A 27,446-nucleotide genomic window follows, 5' to 3' on the forward strand; every position below is an offset into this window, starting at 1 on the left:
AGGCGGTTATGAAACGCGTCTGCCAGATCGCGTTTTCATTCTCGTTCATCGAGTTCCTTCCTCGAACCGCGGTATTTTCTTGTTTCTCGATCCCGATGCTCGACATCGATACCGCCAAACCGCCGAGCTCTCGCGCGGAAACGATTTGATATAGGATAATCGTTGCTCGATATTTGTCTTATAAAATACACAGGGATATGTAGGGATCAAGAAAAATAATTTTGACGATATTTCTCCGATTAGTTATATTTTTAATGATCAAAAAGAAACGAATCAAATTACGAATCCACGAAGAGCGTATACGAATGTAATTCAGATTTGTTTGGTCAATCGTAGTTAATTAATTACGTTTTGTAATGTATGCGATCAATTGTAATTGCATTTGTTATTGTTCAATTTCACAATAGTAATATTAGACCAACCGTTATCGAGCCAACGTTCATATTAACGTTAAATATTAAACAAATCCGTTCCAAAATATCTTCCAATGTGCGCAACACACATTATCCTTCCTCCTCTCTTTACAATTACACGCAATCTCGCCCCGAGTCTTCAAATCGCACGATAATCTCTCGAAAAAGCCTACTAGATAGTCTGAACGACTACCGAAAAAAAAAAGAAAAACAGAAAAAAAAACACATCCCTGAAAACATTCTTCGTTTCCAATTACATCGTCGAATCTCTCTAACAACCGATTCAAAATACCCGTATTCGTATGCACGGCATTTCGGGGAAAAATTTCCACCGGCTACGTGGACCGAATCGATCGCCCACTCGTGGCCGCTCTTCATCAACGTGGCGCGATCGCGAAAAAAAAGGAAGGAAAAAAAGGGAAAAAAGTAAATAAAACGCGCCAAGAATCCAAACAACGGCCGTCGACCGCCCGCTCGTCGAACAATCGCGTGGCACCGCGCGAGGAGAAGCTGCTGCGCTCCTCCGCTTCCGGCGCGCGAAGCCGCGCCATCCAAGGCTGGCTCTCAAACAAAACTGTCCCCCGGGGCGGTGGATTCCTTTGCGCCATACTGAAATTCCATGCATCCGGTAAATACGCTGAAGGCGTCTCGCTGGAATTCAATCATTATGCCGCATCGCGGTCCGTGCACGCCGCTTTACTTCCCGCCTTGCGAGCCGCGTCGCATTGTTGGTCAGCTAGTGATGGCGAGTTCCTTGAGGGGCTTGATCCTGCTGGGGATATTCCGGGGAGAGCTGGACAAGCTGGACGACCCTCGTCAGCTCGGCATTCATTCGTGTTCGGCTCCCAAATCGTGTTGGGGATCTCGCGCAAACCAGGAATCTCGTGTCTTTTCTGTCCTCCCCCTCCCTCTTTCCTTTCTTTTCCCTCTTATTCCAGATTATTCGCATTTCCCGAACCACCAGTAGGTGGTGGTGGTGGCAGCGGCGCTTGTTGTTTCGCGACCCGGAGGAACGCGTGAATATTTGAAATGATATTGCGCGCGTGATATACCTAAATGGAGAAGTGTTTATTATCTCTAATTTAATTAATTCGGGTAATTGTTATACGATGGAGGGACGAGAATCATGTGGCGGTGTTAGGTTTAAACTATAATAGAAAATGAAATTACGCTACAATTTCCCGTCACGTTCTATTAATTTTAATATACGTATATTTTAACGTGGAAAGATTATTCTTAAAATGAGTTTTCTATGATATTTCGTGCAATATTTACATCGTTACGATTCTCGTTCCATCATCATCCGTTTATATCCGTGCATCTCTATCTCCCTTGATTCGTATTAAAGTGCGTAGAACGGCCTTTTTATCGGGGAATATAACTTGGAATATAACCGTTTTCCGTTTTGCAATAACACGTTAAATTACATTTACGTCAAGCGTCGTTACATCAATCCTGGAACCATTTCAACATCCTCCCAGTGAAACTGAATTTTATATCACGGGAATCCCCGTGGAATATCGAGAGGGCAACGATGGTGGCAAGATATTATCATCGATCTTCGCGATAGACCGTTTAAGTAATCCAAATGACAGATCGCCGTCCCAAGATCGTCGCTCTCCCTCCCTCCCTTCTTCCACGAATGTCTCTTCCCCCGACGATTCGCCGCTTTACGTGTTCTCGCATTATTCAGCCAGTGTCGAGTTTCGGCTTTCGGCCCCGCATATAGCAGGCTTAGACGTCACTTTGCGGAATTAAACGGTACCAAGTGGCCGTAACACGCCATCCTTTCAACAGACAGGGTTTTAGAGTCGGAGAATGCTTCCTAAAAATGCTTTCTATCCTCTTAAAAACGCTCGCTATCCGGCTAGTCTCCTCTTTTATCGCATTCGCTTTGTTTAGGCTTACGGAAAAAGAGAGGAGGGGAATCGTATCTGTTCGCTTTATCTCGAATAGATAGAATTTAAGGATTGTCAAGTTTGTACGGAATCAAGCGTCTCTCTGCTTCTCGGATAATTTAGGGATAATTTTCCTTGATTATTTCTTTTTTTCTATACATAAAGTAAATTTATTAAATACTATAACCAATCTCGCGTATTTTTCTTTTTCTTTCTTTTTCTTATTCCACGTTTCATTTCACATTCGTGTTATTAACACGAGAATTAGAAAATTTTCTCGAGGAATGTACACCCACATTACTTTATCGCGGCAATATGTACAACGTGTACTCGTTTCTCGCCTCGCGTCGATAATATCGTTAATTCCATCCCCGACACGCGACGATGACACGCTTAAACCATTTTCTCGTTGCCGGCCATCCGAGCTTTCCACGCGATCGTGATTTCGCTTCCGTCGGACAAGGGAATCGCGTGATTGCGTGGCCGTGTGTCTGAGAAGGAGGGTGGAACGATGAGACGCCACGGGATGGGATGGGGGGATGAAAACGGTAAAAACGTCACGACACGCGTATCGAGTTCACCCCTCGGGGAAAATGTTTCCATTCCGACTCTCCCCCCTTCTCCGCGCAATCTTCCTTCGACGTAAGAGCGCGTCGTCTCTCGAACGAGGGAGTAACATCAGTATTACGAGCGTGTAGCACTTCTCTCTCTCTCTCTGTCTCTCTCTGTCTCTCGTTTTCGACGAAATTCTATTCATTAGGTTTCACTCGTGAGAGGGGAGGAGAGATACACGTCTCGAAATATCTGATCCATTTATCTCGCGGATTTCAATGAATGAATTTTCTTACAAAGGAATTCATTCTAATCCGAAAATCCTGGTTTTATTGAAAATTCAGAGCACGATAGCAGGGGGAGGGTTGTACGTTTAGAGGAAGAGGGGAAATGTATCTTTGAAGTCAAATTTCCATCATTTTCTGATCCATTTGTCTTCTGAATCTCAATGAATGAATTCCCTCGCAAAGGAATTCATTCTAATCCGGGAATTCTGGTTTTATTGAAAATTTACCGCGTGTATACGGTAGAGTGTGTATTGTGGTAAAAGAGGAGAAATATCTTTGAAGTTGAATTCATTATTTTTTACAATTATAATATTTTCTTTAGGATAATAGAGCATTGAATGATTTGAAATAATTTTTAATTTGATTTCCCCTCCACCTCGCGTCGTTTCACGAACAAAACTCGTTGTTTTGTAACCGGATATAAACATATTCTATCAATTTGAAATTCACTTTATTTTAATTCCAACCAATCCAAGGGAATCTAAATAATTGACAAATCCGCTCTTCCGTGTGTATAAATATAGTCGGCTTATTTTATCCCATTTCCCTCTCATCTGAATATATAAATTTTCGAAATACGTCAGGAAAGCCGAAATCGATTTTGCCCTCCTCCTTTCCATATAAAATATTCTCCCCCGCCTTTCTCGGGGCGGGAACAAAAGGGGGAAGGCGAGAAATAAGAAACGTCCGAGATCCGTATCCGTACCATCGCCGCAAAGATCCACTCCGCTGTAAGCGCGCCACTACAATTATACGAATCTTGTGGCTTCCCTGTGGAGTGCAGCCCTTATGCTCCTTCTTCTCGGTTGACCCGAGAACACGACAACAACAACAACGCCAACGAAGTCAACGGGCGCCACTTGGAGGGAACGGCTTGTTAGCTCCGCGAGATCCGCGTATTTCCGGACGTCTTATTTAATTAGACATCTTTCGAAGGCATTGTTAGGCTCGCCACTCGTCCACACCGCGTCATCTCCTATGCGGCCTCTACGTGTTCAAGTTGGTCCCTGTCCAATGAGCGGCCTCGGATCACGCTCCTTTTTCCAAGATTCCAGAGATTCGCCTCGCTTTTCATCTGGTTTCATTCCTTATGACGCGACGATTCGAACAAATTCTTGGAATTCGAAGTCGCTTCGAATTTTATGCAATATTTGTTTATTATTTTTTTTATCCCGTTCCGCGACGATGATTATTCTGCTTTCGTTTAATTTATATTATATATGATGATATGGTAGAATATTCGGAGAATTTGTTTGAATTTTGTGAGCTTGATTCATTTGAATGGTCATCTTTTCCCCAAGAGATGGATGTTGAAAGGATTTTTGTTTTTATGCTGGGAAAATTGATGATGATTATATACATTTTATTCCCACGTGATGATTATGTATCATTGATATCATTAAAACACTGTAATAATCGTTATGTATGTTTAATATGTTTAGAAACACATTATGGATTGGTTGTTTGGTATTAATTACGGGATTACAGTTTCAGAAGCAATTAATATTAATTAAGAAATTGCTGTTTCAAAATTTGGAACACGTAGGATGTAGCGCGTGGTACTTGAATTGTACAAATTTGTACGGAAATAATCTCAAGTAATTCATAATTAATTGTACATTATTTCTACGCGTGTATATAAATATAAATTCGCGTCGCGAAGAGAATAATTTTTAGAACGATAAATAATCACGATGCACACGTGCTATCTACTTTCCAAGTCGTGGATCCGTTCGTTGCGCGAACTCGATTGTAACCTTGATTCGCCTCGATTTCTCGATCGGCCCGGAAACGGCCCGGTAGTTTCAAGCACGAGGACGAGACTCTTGACCCCGGAAGACTCGATTCGAATCCCATAATCCCGGTCTCCGTCGAAATCCCGGTGCTTCTAGAGGTGCACGCGGCGATGTACACGCGCATCGTTCTATTGATGCTCGAGCACTTTCTCGAGTGGAAATGGCGAAGTCAATTTTGGAGTCGTTCTAATGAAGAGTTTTCCCAATTGCGATGGGGATACTCGTTACTTGTTTCCTGTTTATGCGGCTACAACTTCCATTGCTGCGATTTCCACGATATTGAAAATAATATTCTTTTTTTCTTTCCTTTTTTTTTCGTTTGCTCCTCCTTGTTCAAAAGATTGATTTTGAAATTGGCAAAAAATTTCATTCGGCGATTATAAAAAAAAATGGATTGCTGGGAAACGTTTGAAAGGGTTTTATTTGAAAATTTAATAAAAATTTAGATAGCACGGGAAGAAGAGGGTGGAAAAGAATTTGCTTTAATGATATTCATAGCCGGCTAGTTAAATTTCAAATTTGACCCTCGATAATATCCTATCTTTTTTCCCTTAAAACTTTAACACTCCGGAGTCACATTTCCGTCGAGAAGAAAATTCCCAAATTTTTCCAAATCGAAGCAATTTAATATACCTTCTTCTTCGGTGAAAATTAAACGAATCCAATTATATTATACGGGATATTAAAACTCAAAATAAAGACTTGTGCCATTTCATTTCTGAAAATCCGGCTAAATACAACATAATCCGTATTAAAAAAAAAAAAATTCATTGTTTTTCTTCCAAACGAAATTTTGTTACACCGAGCGTTCTCGTTTCTACCACACACACACACATACACACATATACCCTCACGCGCACCATTTATTTTTATTCCGCCAACGCGAAAACGAATTAATCGGAAAAATATGCATTGGTAGCAAAAAAAAAAAAAAGAAAAAGAAAAAAAATATATCGAAAAAACTATCTAATCAAAAGGTCGAATCGTATCACGCGCCGTTTCCCCCATCGCGTTCGATTACGTCACACAGCTTGAGATTATCGTCCGTTTCGCAAGAATCGGGGACGAAAGGCGACCTCTGAATTACGCCCCCAGCGTGGTGCACGTGTACGCCGAGCACGCGTGGAAATGCGGGTCATGGAAGGGATGGTCATGGAAACTGCAGAGAGAGGCAAGTTTATAAGCTCGCCGCGAGAATTGTCGGTGGATCATCTGTTAAGAATTACGTCGAAGAGCACTCGGCGCTCCGCTCCTTGTCTCGCGGGCTAATATTTCGGGAATTTCGGGCCTTGGTGGAACGGCGATGGGAAATTTGCAGCGGTGCAACTCTGGAAATTCGTCTATCTGTTTTAATACTCGTGATGCTCGTTTCCACACCGGCTGCCTCGTCGTTTCAACGACGATAAATACTGCAAATTACGTTTCTCTACTCTCTGTTCTCTCTCTCTCTCTCGGTGTAAATAAGCGAGGAGGAGATAAAGGGGGAATAGAATCAAAAGTCATCCGGGACGAGGCTGTTTGATGCTCCCAAGACGTCGAAGTGAAATGGAAATTAGTTGCACGGAATTCGTGCTTCCTGTCCTTTTTAGGGGCGGCGGTGAGGATAACGAGATTTTATTGGATAGTTTGATATTGTGGGGCAATGTTGCGCGAGACATTGTTGACGAGGGGATGAACGTGGATGATAGGTGTGGCGTGTGAAGAGAGGAAATCAAATGCAGGGATAAAATAATGTAACGAACGAAGAATCGATTTTGCACGAGAATGCAAGTATTTCTTTTTTTAACGATATATACGCTTTACTTTATTTTTAATAGGGGAGGAATGATGATATCTTTTTTTGAAACGTATCTCTTATTTTACAATTTTATCATCTAGAAACACATCCATTTGATACAAATTCGAATCCGACCTATTCGAAATCACTTCCTGCTTACATTTCTATGTATTTGTACATGCCATTTGTAGAAACCACGGGGGAAAACATGATAAAATTCCACGTTTTTCACAAGGGAGCAATTTTAAAATTCAATTCAGCTTTCAACTCCAATTCCATATTACTAAAGCTTCTTTTCTATTCGGTTTCCAGATTTAATATGTATCCTCTCCTTTATTTTTTTTTATCTTTTTTTTTTTAATATTTCATATCGATTGGTCACGTTACTGCACGCTTTATAATTTTTATAAAAATTCACCACCCGTCCATTATCCTCGTAAAATTTTCTCCAAATTTTCTTTCGGCCAATACGAATAATAATAAATTCGTATCAACGAAAATTACCTTTACACTACCTTCTCCCCTACCCCTCCCCATTTCGACAAAACGTCCAAATATTTAAATGGATTCAACGTTAACGACGAGCGCATCGAACTCGACCTAAATAATTATCACAACAGACCGAGGGTCCGTCGAATAAGAAGATCGCTCGGTGGTCTGCCTTTTCCTCTCCCCTTCCGCCGCCCTTCTCCTCCTGTTATCCCTTCCGGCTCATTTATCCCGCCTTTCTCTCGCTCTTTTCACCGTTAGAGAGACTTACTCACGGCTAAAACCCTCGCAGCCTTCGCAACGGAGGCATGCACGCGCATATCATTCATTAGGATCACACACTAAGCCCGGCGTGGGGAGTGGGGGACACGGGGGGGTGTGCTGCGCCACTTGACGCGTCACAGTAACGAAGTAGTGACGCGCATGCCACGGCACTTAATTAATTCTGATTAACCCGTAATCACGTAGTCGTTTTGCGACGCTGCAGGCCCCTCCCCCTCCCGTTCAATTTGTGTCGTTGGCTATTAATTCTCAACCCCTGCCCGCCCTTCCAACGCCTTCGCCCTCCCCCTCCGTGCCCGTTATATTTTAGGACACTTTGTGGCTCCGTGATCCCACGTGTCGCACGCTCGAAGGTCGCTTTTACTTAACGAGCCAACCTGCGAATAAACTATCCACGATATCTCGGGGTAAAAATATCCCTCGATGTTGCATCTATGAAAATTCTCGATCGAGTGGATCATCTTGGCGAAGGCCAAGATTCGAGTTTTTTTCTTTTTTTTTTTTGGCGAAAATAGATTTTCTGAGATATATATATGTAGCTTTATATGGAGTAGTAGCAATTGCATTGACGTTCGATGAGTTTAGAAAAAGAGAAAAATTAAATTGGAAGTATAACGTAAAGTTTTTATCTCTCGCGCACCATTTCGGTTGTATCGAATCGGGTTTGAAAGGAGGAAGATTTTATTCTTCGTTCAATCTTGAGGGACTCGTTAGATGAAGATTTGCTCGTTAAAGTCACACGAAGGAGAAGTTTTATAAACGGAGGGGAGAGGGTGAAAAATAACGGTAATTCATTCTTGCCCGATAATTGACAATGTTAGATTGTAGAGGAGGAAGAAGAAGAAGAGAAGAAGGAGGAAGGGGAGGTAGAAGAAGGAGGGGGCAGAAGAAGACAACGACGACGAAGTTTCTTCATTATTAATCTATAACTTTAGCTTTATTGGTTCACAAAGTAAAGGAGAGCTCCGGGAAATTAAAACTGAAGTCCGAACCACATTTTTTCCGCTATAAAGTTCGCTCTTAACGGCGAATTTTTCCGAAAAAAGGAAGGAGAAGAAAAACAACGGGAAAGATCCCGATACTATTCCAAACTTTCTAGTTAAATTAGTTTTAACGAAGTTACTTTTATTATCGTCATTTTCGATTTTTCGTTTTTTTCATTAAATTCATGAAGTAGCAATTTCTACTCTTGTATTGAGAGCGAAACAAGACGAGCGAGTCGATGAAAGACGAGTAGAGAAAGAGAGATGGGGAGGAGGAGAGAGAGAGAGAGAGAGAGAATGCTCGCGATTAATTTATTTCTCTGGTAATCGATACATTAAATTTTTCGAGTTGGTACACGCGAATAAAATTACTCCTTGTTATCGCAAACCCTTCGTGCGTGCAACTTTAAACCGCTTATTACCGCGGTATATATATATACTTTATCAAGAATGATTTTATGGAATTGATCCGAAATATCAATTTCCATAAATGTATATACGCACACGTAACAAAAGGTGAATCAGATCGATCGAAACTTGTCGCCATGTGCATTGACGAACAATTTCATTGTGAATGGAATTCTTTTTAATTGAAAATTAACAATTCAAAAAAAATTATTCGTTATCAATGATATATCCTACGCGAGTTTATGAGCGAGGAATAAAAAAAAGAAACTTGGCGCAAAAAAATATCAATATACACTTTCGTTGAATTGAATTTATCCAATTCGTTTCCAATGTTTTCGTTTCTTTGAAAATAGATAGATCGAATAGCCATCGTGTTTCTTCACTTTTTTGCGACTCAAATCTTTCCCTCTCTTCCATTCCCATCATATTAACATCGTAATAAAATCTCTTATACATTCATCCGTTTTTATTAACCGTTCTTTTTTTCCAACCACGATAACTCACGGGTCCTGCGGAGCGTTGTAATTAAATTTCAAGCAGTATGCACCAAGCTCCCAAGAGGTCGATATCATTGTTGCGTGTATCGTGAACGAAAATATCCAATAATTGTTATCTAGGAAAACAATGTAATTACGCGCAAACTCCGCCCGAAAAATTAATCAAAATTTTTTTCGAATTTAATCAAGTAGACGAAAGTAATTGTTCAATCAATATGGGTTAGGTAATAAAAAAATTAAAATCGAAATTGAAATAATTCGTATTGCTCCAAGTTTAAAGAGGAAAAGGGCATCTTTCTATATATATATATCTTGGAATAATTTCAAAGATGTATTCTAAAGTTAAAATAAAATCTCATTGAGTTCTATTTTACTCGATCTTTTGCAATTTTAACTCATCATCGTATATATATATATATATATATATTTATCGAGAAAAGTAACGAGATTTGACTCAATATTTAAACAGCTCTTTAAAATATCTGGAAATAATTCGTCAGAGATCAATATAAAACAAGAACGAATGAAATAATACCAGTCTGAAAAGATGGAAGAATTCAAAGAGGTTCGAACGCGATCAGTCATCATTTGTTCGAACGAATCTCGGACAAAGGAGATTCTCCCTTGCGTCGATTCAGGGATTCATTGTTCGATTTTGACTGGAGGAAACAGCCGGTTAATTGCAATGCAACGCATGCGGCGCATTTTCGGGCCTGGCTCATCGATCTTCATCAAAAACATGGCCGCAATAATCGAGCGGATTTATCAAGTTTCGAAGTACGAAGGCAGAGAGAGAGAGAGAGAATCAGTGCCAGTGGCACTTGGCTCGCGCTGAGTGCGCGTTTCTCGCGCCAGCTGCTGCATTTCACATTCCGTACAACTTAAAATTGGATCGCCTTAACCGGGTGGAATAGCTTATCGAAATAGCTTTGCCGAAACTGCGGTTCCTCGTAATTGCCGCGGACGTACGGAAGATGTAACACAAGATCACTTTCGAGATCCATTACGTATCTATAGATCGACCATCCTCGAGGAATAATAACTCCAGAGACAGAGAAAGAAACAGAGAGAGAGGGAGAGAAAGAGAGGTAAGCTCTGTGGATTTCGACCGGGGTGTAAACGAAGGATTTTAACCGCGGTTCTCGATATTAAAGTTCTTTTAAAAAGGTAACTCGTGAAACTCGGAAGGGGGAGGGGAACAGAGACGCGGCGGGGTTAGAAAGCCGAGCAGTGCTTCGTAAATGGGCCGCGATAAGATTGTTTTTATGAACAACGTTGGAGGTGCTTGGTCGCTTAGTTAAAATGCTAATGGACGCGGGGTTTGTTCAACTGTTTCGAACGATCGTGGCGGGAGGAAGGGAGGGGTAACTTTTATTACACGGACCGAAAGGATTTCCGTATTAAGAATGTATGAAATGCGAATGGGAATTGCCTAGGTGCTTGTTTAAACGGATATGTGTAATTACGTAATTCGACTGAGTTTTCGAGAATTTTCTTCTAATCTTTTTTTTTCTTTTTCGTAGAAATTTGTTGATAAATAAATACGATGTAACAATACGGTGCGTGAAGAATAACAGAAACGGATAAAAATTCCCCGTAATCGCGTCTTCTTCGATACGAACCAACGAGGAAATATTTTTTAAACTCAACCATTATCAACGCTTATCATCCACCAGGGTAATTTCCCTCCTCTGCCTACAGTTAAATTTTATTATCGCGGTACGGGCCGATAAAATATGAAAATTGGACGTTGTTTCGGACAATGTGCTCGCGCTCTCTCGATACACCCCGAATATACGGAAAATAGAAGAAGAAGAAGAAGAAGAAAAAAGAAGAAAACAAAGAGAAAAAAGAAGATGGAAGGGAGGAGAAAAAGCGAAAGAGGATGACGAGCTTTGGCGGACGAATAGAGGGAAAACGAAAACGTGGGGAGAAAAACAGTGGGGCGAGTAGGATAGGTTCAGCTGGCAACGCTTCCGGTTGCAGGGGCGGCAGGACAGTGTCGAGGATTCCCGGGGGGCAACCGGTGCTCATTCGATCTGACCCGGTGCGGTTGTTACCGAAATTAGTTCGGCTTGTACCGCTGACATAAATTGGAGGTAACGCGGCCAGGTGCATATTCATGCACGTGCAAATAAAACGCCGCCTCGCGTCACGAATACATAGCCGTAAGGCTTTTTTCGTCTCGTTTCAATATATATATCGCGCGCACCGTTGATTTTATCGGTCGAAACATCCCCCGTGGCCAATCGGTTCCCTCGGCCATCCTCGTTTTTTCCTTATATATAGCGACATCCCTTTCGTTCCACGGTAGTTGCAGCCTCTTTTTTTTTTGCGTTTCGTTTATTCATTTGTTTATTTATTTAATTTTTTCCTCTTTTTTTTTCGGTTCGCTCGAGGATAACAATTCGTTCGTTGCGCGAGGGGTATGGAATTTTTAGATTGTGGAGGTTCCGGTTGATGGGGAATTTTTAGATTCCCGCGAAAGTATGCCGCGAGTAGTAGCGCGGCTCGCGATTAAATTTAACGTTCAATCGAATCGATCGGTGGTAATTTTAGCGCGAGGCCGGGCCAGGCTAAGTCGTCGGATTTGGTTTTGCCAGGTGTTGAGCGTGGTGTGTATCGTGGTGTGGTATGTAGACGAATGGATTTCTAACGAATTTTGAGTAAAATGCTCGATCGTTTTCACTGGCGTCAAAGAGATTCGTTGAATCGTTCCCACTCGAAGATTAAAATTCGAAATTCGATCTTAATCAGGACGGTTTACTGTATATATTGATTTTTTTACTTTAACTATCGAAGAAATCTTTTAGCAATTATTTGTAACGAGGTGGAAACTTTGATAAGTAATATTGAATTGTTTCAGAATATTTTTAAAAAATATTACGAAGAGTTAAAGACGAATACATTATTCCTTCCATCAATTTACGTATTTCATTTTATTAAACTTGGTTAACCATATTCATAACCAGATACTATTCTCTACTTAAGTTATTCAACGTTGGTCCATTTTATCTTTTCCACCATAGCTCTTTTCTACCACGAGTGTTCGGAAAAATAAAGCGTTGCCATGCGTGAATGGTCAGTTTCCTTTCATAAAGGAAAATAAGCAGAAAGATTACGGGGATGGACGGTGAGTTAAAGAGGATGGCGAGCGTAACGACAAAAATGGGACGATTTCGTGAATGTGGAATGTCGGCGTACAATGAGTCCTATGATCGCCATTGTGCCATGTCTCCCTGTTCTCCCTGTTATTATCGGCGGATCGGTGTCGTCCCGATGGAAAAATGACCCACGCATTTTCGAACTACTTCACTATCTTTTCCCCTTTTCTACCACCGATCGATCCAACTCGTTGCTAACTTCTCTATCTATTTTTCTATCTTCTTCGCTTCTTTTATTGCTTCTATTTTTTGTTCTTTCTCCGCGATAAATTTTTAATTCGACTTAATGAGTGAGTATTTTAATTTTTTGAAGAAGAAGAAAAGGAATATTAAGTGTTTGGAACAGCTTTTTCTTTTGCAAAAGAAAATATCACACATATTTCAATTCTTGAAACTTGAAATTCGAAAGTAAGTAAGAAAATTTCAAAAATTGTATATTTACAAACGTGTGCGCATCGTTTTCCGTTTAGCAAATAATTCCACCTGGTGCGCACGTTCGCTTTATTGACGTAACATAAAAATACCAATTTCCCCGCTGGCGGAAACAATCGAATTTCGTCACACAACACTCGCCACCTCGTCGTTGGCATTTTTTCTTTGTCATTCATTTTTCGATATTCACTTTTTTTTTTCATGGCGCGGCGGAGGAAAATATTAATTACAAAAATTCCGTCACGTTACCGCCCTTTTTGTACCGTCCTCCCCTCTCGCCATATTCTCATTTTTCTTTCGACACGTGTTTTCTCCTCCTCCCTCCCTCCCCCATTTTTATTTTCGCGCGGAAGCTGCACGGCAATGCCGATTTAACCCTCGTTATTGATATAATGACGAGCTCGAACGCCACCCTCCCGCAACCCCCGTAGACGCGTCGATAAAAAAAATCGATGCTTGGACTAAAGCTGTTGGACCGAGCCCGCTGGATTTATACATATTAATTAAAGCATCGGCGATTATTGGAAGCCGAAATGGCATATTCCACGGGCAGTGAACGACAGGTATAACAGTTAACGAAATGTCCATTAATAAAGAGAATCGCTGAGAATCGCGCGACCACACCGTTCGCCAAGATTTTCGCCAGATGCAAAATTAACGAAGCAAACGCAGCTGACGTTTCAGCTTGAGCTTGGAACACCAGCTTGAACGTGGCGAACGGGGTTTAAACGATTTAGACACGCGATTAAAAAGTGGGAGAATTAATTATTATTAATGGTTTAGTTCGTTTTCGTGGATGAAAAGTGGTGGATTTTTATTATTGTCGTTGTAAAAATTTTCCTTACGTAGAAAAGAATTATTTTTATTATTTTGTTTTTTTTTTTTTAAGTAGATTGAAAGTAGATTATATACACATATTGGATATTATTCGGTTTTCGTTGAAAATTGAAGAGGAAAGGTTCAATCCGTGGTTCAGCATTTCGAGATACGATTGAATTTCAAACGAAGCCTCGAAATCATGTGGAAGGTATGTCGACAAGACTCGATCGTGCGTTAGTTAACAAACCAGAAACCAATAATAGAACAAAGGATCACCGTTAAATGCGTTCGCGTAATTTAATAAGCGTCGAAGGCCAAATACCAATACGCGTAATCCACAACACAATGGTTCGAGTGTGACGGTATTCGATTTTGTATTAAACTTTTTCCTTAAAGCGATTTACCTTGCATTAAATTTTCAAAATTTGTAAAAATCGTTAAAGCTTCGTTAAACGTGGATCAACGTTAACGATCTCCCCCTCCTCTATGTCTTTTCTAGATTTTCTAACTTCGATCGTTGACAACAAGTCGACAAAGTTCATCGATGCTATTTTAAATCCAACTACTAATCATGAAAACAATTATTCATCAACGCTTTGAAAACTTGCTTCCAAAAGCTTCCCCTACAACTCCTAAGCTGATAACGTTTAAATAATTTTTGGAAAGAAAAATAAAAAAAAAAAAAGGAAAAAGAATCAATGTCAATACAACGTCCGCTCGATCCCTGTTTTTTCTTCCACGCTTTTCCGCCGACAATCTGTTTTTTTCGGATTACGAGAGGCGTGGAAATTTTTGCAGCGTTTAGTTACTGTTCCGGTCCGGTTGTCTATTGACATCGCGCAAACGAGGCCCGTTTGGTTTCATCGATGCGTAGCCAGCACGAAAGTCCAACTTCGTTCTATATAACTCGATACTCGAAAACGAGCGTTAAACGGGGGGGAAGGGTACTTTTTCAACGACTCTCGTTTGATCGCGCGAATGCATCACTCTAATTGATTCCACTGACAATCTACGCAAGCACCTCTCTAGTTCGTTTCATTCTCGATTTAGTGACTGTGGTATCTATTCCTTTTTCCTCTTTTCCCTTCCGTCTCGTTTTTCGTTCAAAATTTAAGAATAACCTTTTTCTCTTCTTTTTTTTCTAGAAAATAATCATCATTCCTTTCATGCTAACTATTGCATCGACTAAAATAATTCGGAGGCCTTATATAGCGCGTTATATACTCGCTGCGCAATCCACTTTACAGGTTTCGAGTTAAAAATTCTAGAGTTCTCTTTCGCAAGCCTCTGCATATGATGTCAAAAATTCACACACGAATTTATTAATATTATTGATATCATCGAGCAAACCAATCGATCCTTGTAATCTTCGTCATCACCGATATGAATCGCATTCGTAAATCTTCTCCTCCACGGGATTATTGGTCCACTATTGCTCGCTATCGCGACATCCTGTTAATCTCTCGAAACGAAACCCTTTATCTCGTTCTCATCACCATTCACCACCCAATGGTGACCAAAATTGAGTTTTAATTAATTGAACGAGAAGGAAGGCAAGGAAAATGGAATTCTCGTTTCTGGCGAGAATACGTTTTTCGTCATGTCGATGATGACGCGATTTCTGGCCCGGAAGAGGCCGTGTCACGATTAATAGGTGGCTCCATTCTCGAGGCAAGAGCGGGCAGGACAGGCCGCCAGGCCAATTCGAGTGTATTCGAACGTTGGGGGATGCTCGGGGGTGATACGGTGGCTGCAGTGCAGGCCAACTGGCTGGAGGAGGGTGGGAGGAGGAGAGGGGGGCCCTACTGGAATCATGCTGCCATAACACTGCCGCTAATTAAACGATTAATCATGCAACGAATGACACGTAGCTAACCGGTTCGCGGGGAATCGCTCCCGCCAGACTCTCTGCGTATACGTCGAGAGGCGAAGGCTATGCCTGTTATTCCCTGCATAACCTGCACCAACGCTGCGTAACATCTGCATATTTTGTGCGACGAGTGTGCGACGCGCAAACTGGATCCCTCTGCGTTTTTTTTTCTTTCTTTCTTTTTTTTTTTTGACAATTGCGGGGACGTTTATCCGTGACGAGTTCGTGCATCGATGGATAACTTTTTTTTTTTTTTATCTTGACTTTAAAGGATATTGTATTTCGTGATTTGGGATGATTTAATCGAATTTAGAGGAATTTGGAAGGAGAGAGAAAATTAGGGAAATTAATAGATATCTATTTCCGAAGAAAGGAAATTGTCGTATATTGGAAGCTTGGTTTAAATTTTTATTGGAAACGTATTAAGGAAATGGATATTTTGCGAAAGGATTTGGGATAAGAGAAAGATTTCTTTTTTTAGTTTACATTAATATTTTTATATTATTAGCGATATGAATGATAGAGACTCCTTCATTATTCTTCCCTTGATTATAAAACGTTGCTTAATTACTTTTGACGAAGGTTTTTTTTCGAGAAATATTATTACGATATCGCCGTGATGATCGTCGTGTTGAGTCCATTACGAGTTAACGGCACGAATGATTAACGATATTGCGTATAGGATATAGCGGGAACAACACGGGTTTGAGTAATCATATTTTTCGAACCTCATTCTCAGATTTACATCGAGCCTGACCTATTTCCTATTTCATTTTTGTTTCAGGTAAGCACTTGTTTATTTGTCTCGTTGAAGCCTTGCCTTGGATACCCTGCCGTGAGTAATGGTTTGATATTAACTAAAAGAGGATTGGAAGTTGTTGAACGATTAAGTCGCTTAGTCATACCGCGAGCGCAAAGTAGGTTGTTCGGGAAACGTTCAAGTAGCGGATGGGGTGGCTTTTGTTGAAACAAAGGGATCATTTGTTTTGTTTTCTCCAATGTTTTATCTGATAATACAGGAAAGAGAATGCAAGATATCGTTTAATAATAACGACGAGATGATTCCTTTAGTTTTAGACTTCTTTTCTTTTCTTTTTTTTTTTTATCGTAAGTTTTTATCATACCTCGCTTCTCCAACGAATTTTAATTTTAATTACAATGAAACGTATATCTGTATATGATACGCGTAAGATAAATTTAACATCCTCGGACGGAATCGATTTATTATTTATTTGGAAACGCGTAAAAATTTCCCGTTTAACAAAAATATTTATCTTTAAAATTTTGAAATTAATATATATATATTCTTCTATATCTTTATTTCAAACGAAGGAGAAACGTATTTACTCTCGTACCCTTTGATTTCAAATTTTAATTAATTCGAGTCACGCCATAAATAAAATACACGACGTAGGAAAAACAATGGACGGCGAAGCGTCGCCGGATTACGTTTAGGAAGAAGGGAGGAGGAAAACGGGACGGGATCGAAGATAAACGTAAGGCAACCGAACGTAAATCGCGAGGCAATCAAACTGAATTTTAATTCGAAAGGATATCGAGCGCGCGATATTGGGGAAAAAATCCAACGCGAAGGGGGAAGAAGAGTGGAGGAGAGATAGAGTTGGGGGGGAGGAGGATAGAGAGGGACGCGGATATCGTTTCGTAATCGAATCGCGTTCCACGTGGATGGAGGACACAGAAGGGAGATCGCAATCCCCAGTCTGCTTTCTGTTCAACGGGGGATGGTCAAGCCCGCTTTCACGGTCCGTGCCGCGCTTCGTTTCGATTGTTCGACGTATCGATACTCGACATCGGCCATGCCCGTCTATTATTCGCCACGGCCAATGGCCACCGTTTTATATATATATATATATATATATATATATATATATATATATATATATATATATATATATATATATATATATACTACAGCCTTTATGATTTGTTACCCTGTTTTCGATGTGTGTTGTTATGACCAACGAACTTCGGGATTATCCTTCTCCTCGAGCTTCCTGTTTTTCAACTTCCCTTTCACACTTATTTGAGCGATAATGCTCACGTTTTTCTGACGCGGCCGAGGGATAATTATTTCTAGTAATGGTCGAACGAATGGATAGCTTTATGCGATAAATTTTGTGAGAAAGGGGGATGAAACAATTCCTGGTTACATCTGTTCTTTGACAACGAGTATATTTTCAAGGAGAATTAGACGTACAGTTTTTATATCCTTCAGATTTCATTTTATCAGTATCCCTTTTTTTGCAGCATAAACAATCTTTAACAATTTTCCACTTAATAATCGGGAAATAAAACGTGCAGAAATAGAAAGATTCCTTTCGATTAATTATTTAATCAATTGTTCCGCGAGTTGCATTCGAGTTGAGGGTAAAACGTTAAAGAGACACGCATGTTTATAAGCACAACCATGAATACGCGCGATCTTCAGCTTCGTAATCTTTTCCCGTGTTAATTCAAATAATTCTTCCTCCGAACCTTTCATCCCCCGATGAATTTGTTCGTTAACTCGAGCCGAGGATGCCGATCGTTATCGCGTCTAATTACGTTCAATTATGAGTCCCCTACGATCCCCTCTCGCGTCGTTGAATGCCAACCACGTTCGCCGACAATTTACACAAATTTAATCGGGGCGCGATAAGCCGCGCGGTTCCATCTCCAGCCGAGTGTTCGAATCCAGAAACTCTGAGCACAACCCGAGAGCAAGGCGAAGAGGATCGTACCAGGTGCAACGTACCATTACGAAGAATCAATGGAGGATCAAGGGGAGGGGAGGGGAAGGAAGGGGAGAAACGATACGGGAACAACGGCCTTTTCGCGCTTGGCATATCCTATAATCCTCCGTTTCTCCCATTACCCTGTTGTTTCCTCCGTCCGCAATTTATTATATTTCCCTCTTTCTCCCTGCTCCTCTTTCGTTTCCTCTCTCCTCCCCCCGTATTCGACGCTGCGATCGAGAAGAGGAGGATGGGGAGAGGGGGAGGGATCGTTGCCAAGGTGCGCTACAGGTGTCGACGAGGAGATACAGGTGTTGCTAGGATAACTGTTACCCCGCTGCACCAGCAGGGTGAGAGCGGCCTCCTTCGCTCCAAGCCACCCTTTCCGATGTTTCGAGCGGCATGCAACGTCACGAACCCCTCTTCTCTCTGGATTCCATCGAACGAGGGCGAAAGTTTCGAAGATCGGAGGGCTTGGCGGATGCGTCGAGGATAAATATTGAATTCGTTATTCATTATTCTTTAAGAAACTTTGGGAAAAATTTGGTTGTCAAACTCGAATCCAAGCCGGGTTAATTATTTCTGATAGATCGGGGGATAGAAATTCGAGTTTTAAGGGATTAGGGGTTAGGGATCCGGAGTTTTGGGATGTTTGTTTACGCAGCTGGGACGATGGATTATTTTTAGGATGATTAATTAGATTGAAGTTGATGTTCTTCGAAGGCCTATCGAGGCAATCCTTTATTATATTTTGAGTCCTTCGTGCCAATTGTAATAATAATTGGAAATCACGTGATTTGACAATAGACAAAAATTTCCAAAATTGTTCAGGATACTCAAGAAGACGACTAATAACTCTTATTTATATTTACTCGAGATAATCCTGTTGTAATAAATTTTCAGTTCACGGATACGTTAAACTGACATAAATTTCTGCACGCTTCTGCACACCCCCTGCTCAATTGATACATAATGTTTCGCAACATCGCAATCGATTACGAGAGTAATCAACGAGGAACATCGACAATAAATTATCCCGATATTATCGTCGTCGTCGCCGTCGTCGCAGACGAATTCCCTATGAAATCGAGCCCGAGGCGCGAGATTTTCACGGGAACGGATAAATTGGACGACGAAATTGGCGGCGGGGATGATGGTCGTTGGAGATCGGGGAGAGGGTGAATGGGAGAAAAGCGAGCGTGTGGTTGAAGGGACGAAATGTTGCTAGGGCTGACGCTATAATTGCCACGTGATGTATCGCCGAAGGCGTCGCCGCCACCCCCTGTAAAAGTTCCAGATTTCGTTTTATCGCTTCGAAATCCCATCCCCCCGTCACCGAGTTCAGAACGCGACGATGCCGTATGATTTTTATCACAACTCCACTTCTTTTTTCCCCCTCTCTACGTTATCACCATTCAAACCGGTTTCTATCCTTTCGAAATTTTCAAATCGATCGTGAAACACCGTGAAGCTGAACCTGAGAAGTTTTCAGAATAATCCGTTTCCAATTTTCGTAACCGAACATGAACCGGTGTGCATAGAATGAAGAAATAAGACGAGCGTCGAAGAATGTCGGGAGGGAGGGGGGGGAATTCCGAGTGAAACGGTGTTCGACTTTTACATCCGGAAGAAGTTTCGCAGAAATTTCGCGAACCAATTAAATCGTGAATTCAGACAGGCTCAAGGCTCTCCTCGATACGCTCGTTTAGAAACTTTAAACGAAACCGGGATTTCGCTTTGGGAATTTTTTTAATTTCACTCGAATACTCCCCCTCCCCAGTTTCCAGGGAATACCGAATTCCCTCCCTCCCCTACATTCGTTCAATGTATCAACATCCAATTTAAACATTTTTCTTTTTCTCTTATATACAATATTCTCGACAATAAAAAGGTCGAGCTACGTTTCTGAATTCAATTACCGAGATCTGACATCCGGCGACACTGTCCGATAAGATTCTTTTGACGAGAGAAAGAAAGAAAGAGAAGAAGGAGAAGAAAGAGAAATCTCTGATAAATTTCGATGCTCGTCAATCGAAAGTGTAATGAAAACGAGAGATGGATAAACGACGGGGAAAGACACAAGACGGAACGAAGCCGTGTTTGAATGAGATCCGTGTCGGCCGCCATCTTGATAAAGGAGCTTCGCGTATAGCCTACCACCCTCGACATACTCTTCCTATGAAACAGCGTCAACCTCGCATCCCACTGGAGATTGGATTCTCCAGTACGGTTCTTGTTCCCTTATCTACCATGTCCTTGTGCCGAGCGACAAGAGCAAGTAGCACGACGACACATTCTACTCTCCTACGATACTTGACGTTAACGAAGCTCATCCAGTAATAAAAATCTTCATAAAGCAGTCGAGGGTTGGCCAGAGGGAGCCAGGCCAACAACGGAGCCGAGGAGTATTTCGTGGTATATACTTTCTACTTTATTAAGCTTCTTCAAAAAAAAAAGAAGAAGAAAAAAAGAAAGAGAAATCTTAACGTCGAATCGAATCGAATCTCGCGAAAATTAGCGGATTCATCCTCTTGTTTCATCCCCTTCTCGGTCGAGAGGATAGAGGAAGGAAGAAGTGGAGAAGGGAAAATGAACATGGATGGGATAAAGTGTGTTCGGTTCGAAGAGAAGGGAGGAAAAATATAGGAGAGATCGAAAGAGAAAAGGGAGGGGGATGAAGCAACTTTTCTATCACCGGCAATACAATTAAAAAGATTGGCGAAAGTTGGCCGAAAGCGACCCCAAGGCCCGAGCCTAGTCCACGCTTCCTTCTCCTCCTCGGTCGATCTCTGTTTGCTTTCCAATCGGCGAACAGGGCGGCTCGCGTCCAAGGAATTTCGAGTACTTTCTTACGCTTCTAACCTCGTGATACTTTTTTTTCTCAATCGTTTGTTCGCTCCGCCAACAAACTCTCGTTCCCTTTCGAACGATCCTCGCAAGGTTTTCAAACGGTTCACGAGTGTGGAAGGTTTGTTCTGGAAAACGGGTCGGGATTGCAATATTATGCGTTTGATTTGTGGAAAATGGAATTCGACTTGAAATACTCGGTGAAATTTTTAGAGCATAATTTATTATTTATAACATGATACTGTAATTAGGAACGAATTTTTAGATATTGTGGGAAAGAATCGTGTCAAGGCTGTTCTATTTCGTGAATGTGACGTATTTGTTAAGAAGTTGTACTTTTAAAGATGATATTTAGACAATGTTGGACACTGGGGAAACGGGGGAATAGCGTTGTTGGTTGGTGAATATGAATTATTCGTACGCAGAACCGTACCAGAAGAAGAGTATAGTTAAAATTCAAGCAGACGGCTACTTTTCTCCTTCTCTTTCAAAATTCAAACATCTTATCAAAGTTACTTCTTATCAATATCAATTCAACAGAAGCGATATTTCTCTCGCGTCTCAGTCAATTTCGAATATTCTCAATTCGCGGGAGGAGACACGACATATTTAAACTGAAATTTTGATTCGAGAGCGGCCAAATATTGTAAAAAAAAAGCCACATCAATTTTGTAACAAATAATTTTCAACGTCAAAGAAGAGTGTTCACCCCGAAAATTATTAAAAATTCGATCAGAGAGTATTTTAATCGAAGGAAAGCGGGCGAATAAACGAATTTTAGTTTTTTTTTTCTTTCTTTCTTTTTCGAAATACTTTCCATCGTTTCAATTTACATTGACCAATATTTTGTTGAACGTTCTCGTGGCCGACGCGATTCCACGATTCTAAATTTTCAAGGAAACCCCTCCTCCTCCTTCTCCTCCTTCTCTTTCATATTTAAATGCGCGCCTCCCGTAGAATCTCCCGGCCCGTCGAACACGTGACAGCTGCGACATATTTCAGAATGAAACCGTGCTACTGATGTATGCCGAGGGGGAGGGTTGGCTTATTCATCTTCCTTAGACGTCTCGCGATAACGACGAATGCGCGATGGTCGGGGTTTGCCTTTGATAAACGGGTAACGAGCCGTGTACATTCGTTTTTTTTATATAAATAATTGACGATTATCAAACGTTTCTTTCGCGGATTTTATTATATTTATTCCAGATTATTTTATTTTTTGCTCAACGTTTGTTTCAAGTTCGAAACGTGCTTGATATTTTAATTTTTTTTTTTTTTTTTGAAAAATAATGACGAAGTAATTTGTTACGATGTTATTGACATTTTCTGATGAATTTCTATACGGGATAAAATTATATACGTTTCGACAGCGATTCAACGGTTCTTTGTACTTTTTCAAACGCTTTATATTTCGCAATATATTTCCGAATATCTTATTTAAAATTTTGTATACATTCTTCGCAACGGATTCGAAGAAAAAAAGGAAAAAATATTCAATTATAAATGATTCGAATCTTTAATAAAATCAGATCGATAAGATAAACTTAGGCAAACTAAACATTTTATTCTTAATCAAAACACTCGAGCCACTTTTTCCCTGGAATAATTTCGATAATATCGATAATATCGATGAAAAAAAAAAAGAAGAAAGAAAGAAAAAAAAAAGGAAATAAATGTTAAAATATACGATTAAAATACAATGAAAAGGATTACCTCGAGGCAATATTCACGAAAAGTATCGTTTCAAATTCCAATTTCGAGAGGATTTCCCTTTGCTCCCCCAATTGAAACGAAATCTCGCGGCGATTTCATTTATCCCTATTACCGGTTGATCGCGTGTAATATTCATCTTCCTTGGGAAACGACGTTCACGAGCCGATAATACGGGCCACGTCTCGGCCTGGAGAGAGGCGAGTGAAGTAAAATATCAGCCGTATCATTGCTAATATTTTTCTCTTTCGTGGAAACGGTTCGAAACGGCCTCGCGCTGGTCGAACGGAATTGAGAAGGAGAGGTTTGGAGGAGCTGGGGCGATAACTCAACTTCTTCTTGGAGAATCCTTAAGGGCTAGGCGAAGCCAGAGGAAAAAAGGAGAAGAAGGTGGGCCAAGAGAATAACTGAAATTTATGATGTGCAGACCCAGACCGAATTCTCCTTCCCCCTCGAGTCCACTTATATTCGACCGGTTCCCTCGAATCCCTTCTCCCCCAATATTCCATCGTTCGTCGATAGGTTATACGTTTATCTATCACCTTCATCCCTTCCTCATGTTCCTTAAAAATTCACCAGCAATCGTTTTTTTTTTTTATTCTCGATTTAACGTATTAAATCCGATACCGGAATTTATAAACGCTTGTTAAACTTGTGATAATGATCCGTTTATATTATATAACGTATTCAGAATATCCGAACTGAAGAGAAGAAGAAAAGGTAGAAACTTCGCTTGCATATATTTTTTCCTTTTTTTTTTTTTTTTTAAGAAAGTCTCTTTGATCGATCTAATGGGGGAAAAAAAAAGGAGAAAAGAAAATTGTGCGAGAGAAATATTATCACGACAGGATAGAAAATAAAATTGACAATTTCCTTGAATGAATGACGATCAAAGTTCGAATCATTTTCTCGCTCGCTTGTTACCGCGTTCAATATACGATTCTCTTCTATTCCGGAGAGGGAGGCGGTGCTCAGTCTGATTACTTGTAAAAATTTCAGGGCGACGGTGCGCGTTACGAATGCCGGCGGCTATAAATTCTCGAGTCCCATACTTCTTGGAAAATTTGGTTTGAAAAGTATTAGGGAAGCCGGGTCCAGGAGTATCATACATAAATCATCATACTTTTGCTCTTCCCTTATCATCCAAGGATTTTACGACGTAGTAAAAATTAATCCCTCGAAGCGATATTTTCCTCGCTGTTGCTGGCTGTCGTCATTCATAAACTTTTCCAACTTATTTTCAATAATTAACCGTTATCCACACCTGTCGTCGCCGAGAATCACTGCACAAATAAGAATTTCGTCTACCTTTCGCGACAAGCGAATGTTGAAAAAGCTCTGTTTTAAATTTTTTAATATTTTAATTGGGTTGTGTAACAGATAACGTGTATAAGATCGAAAATCGATGATATGCGGATATTTCTTCAATCCCGGATAATAAATATTCATATTTTTCTAACGTTGTTATTGTCGATTAACGCGACGTAAATGTAAAAGATTAGGCGCGTGATGATGTTGTAATAGCATAAAGGAAAGGGAAAAAAAGGAAACGTGATGGAATATATATCATAGAATAAAAGGTGATATCGATTTGCATATTTTATTTTCCATGTATTTCTCGTTTTTATTTCTAAAAGAAATTCTCTTTTAATAATTGAACAAAAATTTCAATTTGTGAGTTTAAAGGATTTCGGCCAGAATTATTTTAAATACGTGAAAATTATTTGTTCAGTTTGTTAACACACACGAACAATTTCTTCACAATGTTATATTTATTTGCACGATAGTTTGTTACCGTCCAAAAATTTATTTCAAACTTGATATCAAAACATTGGTATGAAGTTACCAGGCAAAAAGTTGCAATATATTTTTCCGCAACCATCGTGTTTCTTTTCCGTGTGCCGTCCGAACATTAGCGAAACACGAAAACGTAATATTCTCTTGTTTAAAATTTATCCCGCAAATAAATATCATTTTTACGAAACAACTGTTCACGCGTTTATAAACCGCAATAAACACTTCATATTTTCACATTCACGAGCAACTACGAATTTAAATAATCCTTTCATTTACAAAGCAACAAGTTTAAAAATAATACCATCCCCCAAATAATGCAGATAACTCTATGCAAAATATTATTTAAACCTCTCTCTCTCTTTCTCTCCGTTAAAAAAAAAAAAAAAACAAAAAATTACACCAACTCCAGAAACACCGTAGCCTCCATCCATCACTCCGTTCCTTCATTCCTGTCACAAAATCCCTCCATTCCGACAATACCTTCCGCAATACGTCACGTAAATTGCCCGCAGACGCATCGTTCGATAATGCTAATGCAAGGTAAACCAGCCATTTCACGATGGAACAAATCGTCCTGAAGAAAAGGGAATTCAACGGAGGGATAATGCGCGTAACGAACTTGTTAGAAACGATTTTTACAACGATTTTAATTCCATCCCGCCGGTTCGAGTATCGCATTGTCCTCGTCTCGCGAATAAATAGTCTAAATACGACCGATTCGCGTGTCGAATCGGTCATAACAGGTCATACAGGTCGTGTGCTATCGTTATTAGCAGTGGTTGATTTCCTGTGGTCAAAGCTAGCCGCTCGATACGAAGTCACGATGCGTGTGCACGATCGTTTACGCATTTGCGTGTGAACACGAATCCGTGTATATATATATTTGCCTCGTGAAAATCGTGGTGGATTTAAAAATAAGTTGGAAATGTAACACAATTTTTTCTTTTTTTGTATTCGACTTTTTTGCAGGCAAGAAAATTAAGCTTAAAAATTTATGGGGTTGTGCATATTAATTTAAAACCGAACATTTGTTTGAGTTAAATTTTCCGAGATCTTAATGATTGTTTTTCTGGAAATAAATTCCAGACTTTTTTCTTGTCAGTTTGAAGAACATTTCCAGATCTAGCTATAGTTTCTATATCATTTCATTTTTCATCGATCAAGTATGCAATATTTTTCTTATTTGATGCTTTATTGCATCTAAAACATTTCTTACGATTTAGAAAAATTCTTATACAAATTTTAACATAAATTATTAATAGTTCTGTTCTTGAACATTTTATTCTACATCTTACTTCGACAATCCTTAACTTCAATCACTAAATTCGATCGTATTCCTTTTTTCTTTTTTGTACAAAAAGTTATCGCTGTTCGAGTCAGTACCTTTTCGCATCTTCTGCAGTAAGTTACGTACATTATTCGAACGCGAGGGCGCATAAAGCCCATAAAGTGTATAAGCGTAACGTATATGCACACCCCGAACTTATCGATCGGCCGTGACTTTATGCGGCGGGTTTACGAGCGATTCACTCACAAGTTAGAGGCGGCATTAGCGTGACACGCCGAAAGCGTGTTCACCACGGTGGCCGAATAAGGGTTGGATCGGGTTGGTGGACGGTGGAAGAATGTGGTGCCGTTCCACGGGTATACGTAATACTCTTTACTTAAGCGAATGCTCGACGGTTCGACACACGGCATACTCGCATGCTGAATAGTTGATGCGATTCGTATCCACGGGCGGAACGAGGACGCGTGTTTGCTCCAACTCTGCGAGGATACGATTATCCTGTTACCAGGGAAATGAGGTTGACGTGTGTATATATATATATGAATAAAGCATAACGTTTGGACAAAGGAAATGAAAACGCGAAAAGAACGATCGGTTCGCATCTTCGATTCCGACGATCGATCATCGACTATGCTCGGTCGGCTGTGCTTGCGAGGGGAGGGGAGTTGGAGCGTCGAATTTGCCGGGAATTCGGCTCGCTTCGGTGGAGAATTGGGCTCTCGTCGCAGGAAGAATGCGTTTTGAAACTGTGTAGAATTTTGCGGTTGCCCGTAATGTATTGAACACCGATTTTAAATACATTTTCGTGAAATAGTTGGGCAAATAAGCAATAGTTGCGCGAAGATTTTTTTTTTTTTTGAAAAATCTTCTCCCTTTCTAGAAGCATTGAAAAAAGAAAGAGAAAAGTTAACCAAATATGGATTGGATCACGATTAATTGGATCCATCGATACGAATTAACAAAGGGATAAAAAAGAAATATTCTATGGAATCGCGATTCAGTTTCATGAAAGCAAAAAAAAGAAGAAAAAAGAAAAAAAAAACGATAATAATTTCCAACGCCCTGCACGCGAATATTTTCACCGCGATGAATTTTCGGGGAAAAACGCTCGTTTTTTTGTTCTTCCCCGGAGCATAAATTTGCAGCGTATTGGACACGCGGCGGGACAAAATTTACGCGGCATCTCATTGGCGTAATAAAGGGAATAAAAACGGCGGGCGCGGGTATTGTCGCCCCATTGCTAATTAATTCGCCGAATCCGAAATCGCGACAATTTCCAACGATCGGCTTTCGAGTGCAATCGGTTGTCCCGCGATTCGCCGCTTGTTCAGCTCGAAACAAGCGCGAGTATTGAATCGGCGCCCGTTTAAACGCCCGTTTCTTCAACAATATTTAGCCGTGA

General features: G+C 40.4%; 1 protein-coding gene across 25 annotated transcripts in view; it reads left to right on the forward strand.

Moving 5' to 3' along the window:
* The window catches only part of LOC551123 (RNA-binding protein Musashi homolog Rbp6), a 739,303-nt gene that overhangs the window by 560,407 nt on the left and 151,450 nt on the right, over positions 1-27,446 (forward strand). For 16 of the 25 annotated variants that reach the window (XM_026439281.1, XM_026439282.1, XM_026439266.1 and 13 more), the window contains one exon: positions 16,452-16,502. The exons of the other annotated variants lie outside the window; for them this stretch is intronic. In XM_026439281.1, coding sequence (XP_026295066.1) covers positions 16,452-16,502 — 51 coding nt within the window. The remainder of the gene's footprint in view (positions 1-16,451; positions 16,503-27,446) is intronic. 25 annotated transcript variants of the gene reach the window in all.

Source organism: Apis mellifera, linkage group LG2 (genome assembly GCF_003254395.2).
Source record: "Apis mellifera strain DH4 linkage group LG2, Amel_HAv3.1, whole genome shotgun sequence".
In the NCBI taxonomy this organism is placed as follows: Eukaryota; Metazoa; Arthropoda; class Insecta; order Hymenoptera; family Apidae; genus Apis; species Apis mellifera.